The following is a 7,561-nucleotide window of genomic DNA, read 5'->3' as shown; positions in this document are numbered from 1 at the left end:
ACTGGAATTATTGCGGCGGTTAAATAACGGTGGTTCAATAAAACCGCCGCAATATATATCATAATACGGCAGCGTTCTAGATGCCATTAGTGCGTAATATAAAATCGGTATTTTTTTAACAATTACGGCGGTTCTAAACCGCCGCTAGTTAGACAAAAATTTTAATAATTCTTTTCCGCTAATATTTAATGTTATTATTCCGTAAAACTCCTAAAGCCCTAAACATTTTTTGATCACTATAGTGTAATGTAATCCATTCAAACACCTAAAGTCCTAAACAGAGTAAATATCATTCAAACATCTAAATCCCCAAAACAGTGATTCCCCAAATCACTGTAAACCTTCTCTCTCTCTACACCTTCTCTCTCGTTCTCTCTAAACAGTGATTCCCCTAAATTACTGTAATGTAAGACATTTATATCCGTTAATGATTCTCCCAAATCCTTTAACTTTTATTTAAGGAGATCAGATAATAACTTGTTTAAGGTAATGTGTTTGAATTCGTCTATAAATAACCCTTTTTTTATAAGTACTCGCTTACGTCTCCGGTTTCAAGTCGTTCGTGTAATTACTTCCAAAATATCGTTGATTTCACTAATTTAAGGCATGCATGTGTGTGTATTGGATGGATATCAGCTTGAACCACTGATTTTAGCCGTGAATTTCACTGATTTAGGTTTTGATTTTGCTGTTTTAGCCATTGATTTTATGCGTGCATGTGTGTGTATTGGACGAAGATCAGTTTAAATCACTGATTTTAGCTGTCGATTCACTGCTTAAGCCATCAATTTCACCGTTTGGCAATCAATTTTATTGATTCGGCCGTCGATTTCACTGTTTAGCTGTCAATTTCTACTAATAGTTTTATTTTATTTTTCGTTTATTTTTGTGTCAAGTTTTGTTACTTTTCTGTTCAATTAAGTTTGTGTTTGTTTAAATTTTGACATTTTTAGTTTTTGTTATGCTAATATCAACCTAAATATCATTTATGGCCTTGATAGGTAGCCAAGGAATCTAAAACAACTGGTAAAGCTATTGGGATCGACATCGATAAAGTTGTATTTGATAGATATAGCTCTTGTCAGTTAACTTTATCCTTTCTTTTGAGCTGCTTTCTTTTTTAAAGGTAAATTGATTCTCTCTTAATGTTGAGTTACCTACTATCAGTGTAAATTTGTCACTAGATAAATACAACTAGCACTTATGCAGTTATGTAGAGAGAAAGAAATAGGACAAATACTCTTTGACTAATCTCTGTGGTGAAACAAGTACTGAAATAATTCAGCAGCTGTAGAGTCTCAATATTGTAATCAGCTGTAGAGTCTCAAATCTTGTACCTCTGTACATCTCCAAATCTGGAATGATGTGTATTCTTTAATTGTTAACTTGTTCTTCTCTAAATATTGTACTGAAGTCCATGCTTGTCGAAGTACTTTCCATCTTTTTCTTTTCCTTATTTTTTCCTAGTGTGTTAAGATGCCAAATAATGGCAAATGAATTGAAAAATAGAAGGTTTTTATCAAATTAGTTTTGCTACGAAATGTTAGGACACTGTGAAGGAAATAAATATAGCAACCAGTACATAACTAAAGCGTGCATGTTATCCCACCAGAAACAAGAAGAGGTATTCGTCACTTGTCATTTTCCAAAGTATATATTGCTCCGTTTCCTCAATTTGGATTGGTGTTGCCCAAATATGAGAATTCTCCTAATGCTAAAGTTCTTCTTGTGTATATCTATGAGATAGTTGATACTTTGTATGTGTGTGTCACTGAATTTCACTTAGAAAAGCATGCCCATACAAATTTTGTTTCTACCTTGTTTGATCAACTTGAGAGTTGATAAGGATTCACTTATAGGATCAACTCTTCGATTAATATTTTAATATGATCTTTATTTTGTTGCAGATGAACATCAAGTGATAAAATCTATTAGGTTGAAAGTTCAGGATATCCATAACTTGGAGAATGAATCGCGCATAATTATAGAATGTGATGAGTTTGCTCAACCTATTGGAAAATCAGCCTGCATTCTTGCAGGATTTTGGGGGGGACTTGCTACAATCCTCGCTACTTTCTAATTGGCTTTGAGAGTTGGGAATTAATGCCTAAACCTTTTGTGCACCGTGTTGTTAATGATTTTGTATTGGTAATGCCTTTTAATTCTTTTGCTTAGTTTGTGTGTTATAGTTGTTTTACTTAGATTTTTGTCGGAAAGAGTTGTTGTGTTGTTGATTGGAAATTCTGTCAACAGTAAACTAACATATATTATTTTTGTCAAGTCTCGATTTTTCTTTAGGAGTGATCATCAAAAGGTAAAAGGTTGGCTTAACAATTCGCTTAACAAAAAGTGGAAGGAATTCAGGCTTAAACTATGGCATGAGGCCGAGGATCCATTATTGAGCAAAGAAGATATCATTAAGAATGCTCCAGAAGGCATTCCCATGGACCAATGGGCATTGTATGTTAACTACCGGTTCAAAGGGGAAACAAAGGTTTGTATTCTTCTTCTTCTTCTTATTTCACTACTTGTCTTTGTTGCTTCTTCTCTGCCACTACTGTGGCTTCTTCTTTTATTGCTTGTCTCTGCTGCTTCTTCTCTGCCACTGCTGTGGCTTCTCTTCTTTTCCCTTCTTCTTCTTCTTCTTCTTCTTTCTCTTCTTCCTCTGCTTTGTTTCACGCAAGTTTATGCTAAAATAATACAAGTGTACCACTTAATGGTAAAATCCATATGGGGATTTTGATTTTGAATCAGTCAACAAAGTTCCCTTTCACATTCTGCTGGATTATAAGTCATAAAATAAGAGGTTCTAGCTGTTGAACATGTGCTCAGAAATAAAGCAAGAAGAATACATCCTTTCTCTGTGTAGTTTTTGTAACCAGAAAGATGGAAGAGGAAAGTGTGCATAGTGTCAGTATGTATCTTTGATTTCAGAAGCTCTTATATATATTCAAGAATGGAATTACTAGTTTTAGAATCTAGTTGGGCAACTATTATGTGATAACTTTCTCTTCTTACCCATCATTCAAGATATTGTGCGAATATTTATGAATTAAAACTTAAAATAAAGTAAAAGTAATCTACTCTGTTAAGTTGTTTCCTAGATAATCGAAGACAAAGGTATTCAAAATCTGGAGGAACTGTATGGGAAATGTGAATAAGTAAGAAGCTAGACTGACTTGCTCTTAGATAAGGAATAGTACCAGAATCTCAAATTGATTTCTAGATAATGTTTGTTGTAAAAATGGGCACTGAAATTTGAAGATTGACAAAGGATAGGAGTTGATTTCTTTGTCAATAATTTGGCTGCATAACTAGTGGGATAAAATCATGAAATAGACAGATTACCTGAATAGAAGTAAGAAGTTTAATGCTATGCCAATGAATTATTAGAAAACCTCACAGTATGTCTAGTTAGGGTCTAATTGACACACAATATATTAAACTGCATTACCTATCCTTTATTCTTGGTTACTACTACTTAATAAATGCGTATTATATAGACCTACAAGTGTCTTTTAAGTGGACAGATTATATAAATATTTTTACATGAACTTTAAGTCCATAGAACTTAACATCTATACTATTTCTTTTGTCGTTTGTTATATGTAACAGAAATTCTCCTATTTTGACTCGTGGGCGCTTTGCTTGAGAAATCAACGGATTCGAGGACAACTAACACTTCCTCATACTAGTGGTGCTATGAGTCTGGCTAGAAGAAGGGATTTGATGGTAGTTTAATATGACATACTTACCGATACGTTCTGTGTATTAATATATTCTTAATTAACTAAGTTTACTTTTTTTAAATTTCAGAAGAAAATGGGAAAAGAAGTTGATCGAGGCAAAGTGTGGACCGAGACTCATAAGAGGAAAGATGGGAGTTATGTAAATGATCAAGCTAGGGAGATTGGGATAAATGTTATTTATGAAATCTAAAATCATAATACTAATTCTCAAATTCAAAAATGTGCTTAATAAAACCTACTCCTTCCGTTTCAATTTATGTGAACTCATATGACTGGGCACGGAGTTTAAGGAAAGAGAGAAGACTTTTGATCTTGTGGTCTAAAATGAGGCACATATATTATGTGTGGCTATAAATCTTTGTGTAAAGGTAAATTGTTTCCAAATAAGGAAACGGGTCATTCTTTTTGGCACAGACTAAAAAAGAAATAGGTTCACATAAATTGAAACGGAGGGAGTATTATCTTCTGCATAATTCCACCTTTCGACTTTTCTCTGCTACTTTTGGCTTAACACCACTTGAGGTTTCTTTATTTTTCCTTTTCTTCTTCTTAGCTGGTTCCTTTGGTTTGATCTCCACCTGATTTGGACTTGAAATACTAAACCATTTGAGCACTGTTTAATGTTTTATAGATTACTTTGAATGGTCTGCTTCTGAACATACTTGGAGCTCTGTTTAATATTTTATAGATTCTCCTTTTGTAATTTATATTTTGTCCCTCGTGTGGGAAAGAATTGAAGAAATTCGAAGACAAAGGCCAGAAAATCTGGCAGAAATTTCACTGAATGATGCGCTTGGTGTAGTCTTCGGTCCCGAGCACCCTGGCCATGTTCAAGGCTTAGGCATGGGTGCAGTTCCAACTGTAGTATTCAAGCAAACATCATGCCGAGGTGGTTGTTTTTATATGAGCTCATCTAGCGCTAGTGCTCCACCTCCGCAATGGGTGCAAGAGATGACAAATATGAGATCACAATTAAATGCACTAACTAGCTTATTTCAAATGACAATTGAAAATATCCCGGAGGAGTTTGCTCACTTATTTCCGACTCCTGCACAGGTACAAGTGCTTATTTTTTCTTTGTTTGCCCATTCAATTTGACAATATGTTTAAAGTTAGCTTTGATTTGCAGAAATAACAATAGGTCATGTTATATTTGCAGAAAAAATAGTGGAATTTTGTTTTTGTGAAGTATAGAGCTATGCTCTGTAGGTATGAAGTAGGAAACCATTTAACGACAAAAGGTTAATGCAGAAATCATGTTATATGTCCAGTAACTGTAGTTTTCAAAAAAAACTTTCTCCGCGACTTGATACATATATCTCACCAAAAGAAGAAGAGTATGAAAAGGAAGCATTGTACTATAAGGTACCTAAGCTCACATCTACACTGAATTGATCTGGAAATTATGTATCTAAACGCGGAAATATTAGTTCATGCATTAACTAAAGGATTTGAAATGAACTAATTCAGGAGGGGTGACTCAAACACCCCTCCTCCTATTAAGAGGCACTGAAGTTCCGCGTTCACTTTCATAGTTTTCTTTAAGAATTTGAACAGAAAACAAATTTGCAGAGAGAAAATAAATCAAGAAAATGGGTACTGAGGAGTCCAAGAAACGCCCACTTGTCTTTGCTTACTATGTAACTGGTCATGGTTTTGGCCATGCCACTCGAGTTGTTGAGGTCCCTTTATCTTTCTCTTTTTTTAAAATCTCTATTTAGTCTAAAAATGCAATCTTTAGAATATTTTTCTGTTTGTTTTGGTGGGTGACTCTTTGTTTCTCTAATATTTGATCACTTGGGTTCTTCTTGATCTTGTTGCTTCATCTGATCATGGATTTTTCTTGAATTGGAGTTGCATGTGATTTCATTACTTTGATTATGTACTTAGTTGCTGAGATAGGAAGGTGAACCAGAAAAGAACCGGTCTTGATTGATTACTTTCATTTGACTTTTTGTTGGAAGTGTTAGCTAGAACCAAAACATATGTAGTATAGTTTAGGTTTTAATTTCAATTGGCTTATTAGATAAGTTTGCAAGGTATTTCCTCTGCCCCAATTTATATGTAACGAGGCACGAAGTTTAAAAAAGAAAAGATTTTTGAAACTTGACATTTGTAACTGTGATATTGCAGGGGTAGAATCTGTTACGACAGACCTTGTAAGAGCATCGTAACCTTGATGTTTATTTGTTTTTCCTTCTTGTCCCCATATGTAATGGCGCAAGGGGTGGGGCGTGTGAATTTGTTTGCATTATTTTCCTTATTTTGCCGAATGAAACAGTATATTTTTCTCTGGATTTCAAGTTTAACACCGAATTTTAGATGACTAGAAGTAAATATTTTGAAAAGCTGGCCAATTTCTCATAATAATGATTCATAAATAGCAAATTTGTATTACTTTTGCTCGTTATTTGTGGGGGTTATACTTTTTATCTGTATTTGCAAAATACTGGCATGATATGAGTTTTTCACTACTAATTAGTTTTTTTATGCAGGCACCCAATTTAGGAGATGGCGTTCCGTCACCAACTAGGCCAAGAAGATCCTTTGATGAAAGCGGAGCAAATGACAATTAGTAATCATTGTTAGGATGAACTATAGTTTTTCTTGTGTTGTAATTGTTAGGATGAACTATGTTTTTTGTGTGTTGTAATTGGTGAATAACTCGCACCAACTTAAACTTGAATCTTGGATGATATGGGATTTTGGGTACCTATGTTTTAATATGATGAATATTTTGCTTATCTAATTCTCTATAATTTATGTTAATTACTATGATGGGTGCTTGATTACATATTATGATGGATTTTGTGCAGTAAAAAGCATCTAAATGTAGAATTCAAAAATTAACAATAAATATATTACAATTATGGCAGTATAAACTGTTATAATTTGAAAGACTTCAATTATGGCAGTTCCTAAGCGCCACAATCAGTAGTCAATCTTAACTATGCATATTGCGGCGGTTTTATCTGTATATTGCGGCGGTTCTAAAGAAACCGCTATATTAAACCTTTTGGCGGAAGCGATTATGGCGGGTGATTAAGCCGCCATTAATGACAATTACAATGGTTTTTAACCGTCACTATACGCAAATTTAACCGCCGCAATTACTCCCGTTTTTTGTAGTGTACGGTTGGCGTAGTCATAGCGAAGTAGTGCTAGATTTTTTATGGATTCCATATTTATTATTTATGCGTCTTTTTCTAACATTGCCTATCAAAGACATTGAAAAAGATGCTACAGAAAAAGTAGGTCTTTATAGGAGAAAGAATTTAGAAATAATGGTACGTCGTATACTTTTAAGACTTGCAAACCAACTCTCTTGCTAGCTGTACCCTAGTTACTACATTAAATATTCTATCTCCTTCTGTCTAGAGGCGTATGTAGCCAGGGGCGGATCTACATATAAAAATTGGGTGCTGGAGCACCCATTAATCTCGACCCCGAATACGTATAATTATATAGAGAATTTAATAAAAGGGATATAATAAAATAGCAAGCACCCAGATAACAAAAGACTTGGTGGGTGCTTTGGTTATGATGGGTGTTGAAGGGCTCTAAAAGCCTATGGTCGAGAGATCGAATTTCACGCTCCTAGCTAGACTTTTTCCTCCATTCATCAAGCACTAACTTTCTTTTGCTCCAATTATCAGGTCTCTATTTTGCTCTTTAAGTTTTCTCTGGCGACTTTTGTTTATCAAATACTACTACTTTTATTCTTTTGGTTCTAACTTTCTTTTACCTTTTTTTTTTTAACTTTCTTTTGTTACTTTATCTAATTCATCATAGCAAAGAAAGAAAAGAATATG

At 34.2% G+C, this 7,561-nt stretch overlaps 1 protein-coding gene across 7 annotated transcripts; it reads left to right on the top strand.

Annotated features, from left to right (window-relative positions):
* The first annotated feature begins 244 nt into the window (after positions 1 to 244).
* Positions 245 to 6,491, top strand: LOC107791915 (uncharacterized). Of its 7 annotated transcripts, none has more exons than XR_012710836.1 (7): positions 245 to 486; positions 1,002 to 1,126; positions 1,908 to 2,148; positions 2,282 to 2,494; positions 3,616 to 3,732; positions 3,817 to 4,805; positions 6,245 to 6,491. XR_012710836.1 is itself a non-coding variant. In XM_016614063.2 (6 exons), the coding sequence occupies exons 3-6, from the start codon at positions 2,104 to 2,106 to the stop codon at positions 3,937 to 3,939; spliced, it is 498 nt and encodes a 165-aa protein (XP_016469549.1). In that variant the 5' UTR covers positions 245 to 486; positions 1,002 to 1,126; positions 1,908 to 2,103; the 3' UTR covers positions 3,940 to 6,491. The 7 variants fall into 7 exon arrangements, 1 of the variants encoding a protein (XP_016469549.1); XR_012710839.1 differs by lacking the exon at positions 245 to 486 and adding an exon at positions 552 to 676; XR_012710838.1 differs by lacking the exon at positions 1,002 to 1,126.
* The last annotated feature ends 1,070 nt before the right edge of the window (positions 6,492 to 7,561 follow it).

Source organism: Nicotiana tabacum, chromosome 1, assembly GCF_000715075.1.
Source record: "Nicotiana tabacum cultivar K326 chromosome 1, ASM71507v2, whole genome shotgun sequence".
Taxonomy (NCBI): Eukaryota; Viridiplantae; Streptophyta; class Magnoliopsida; order Solanales; family Solanaceae; genus Nicotiana; species Nicotiana tabacum.
This window is presented reverse-complemented; position numbering and strand designations above follow the sequence as displayed.

Excerpts from the sequence above, each read along its gene's own strand:
- LOC107791915 (XM_016614063.2), top strand. The coding sequence starts at position 2,104 with ATGCCTAAACCTTTTGTGCACCGTGTTGTTAATGATTTTGTATTG. Across the intron at positions 2,149-2,281 it reads TTGTTAATGATTTTGTATTG|TCTCGATTTTTCTTTAGGAG; the intron begins GTAATGCCTTTT and ends ATTTTTGTCAAG. Across the intron at positions 2,495-3,615 it reads GGTTCAAAGGGGAAACAAAG|AAATTCTCCTATTTTGACTC; the intron begins GTTTGTATTCTT and ends TATATGTAACAG.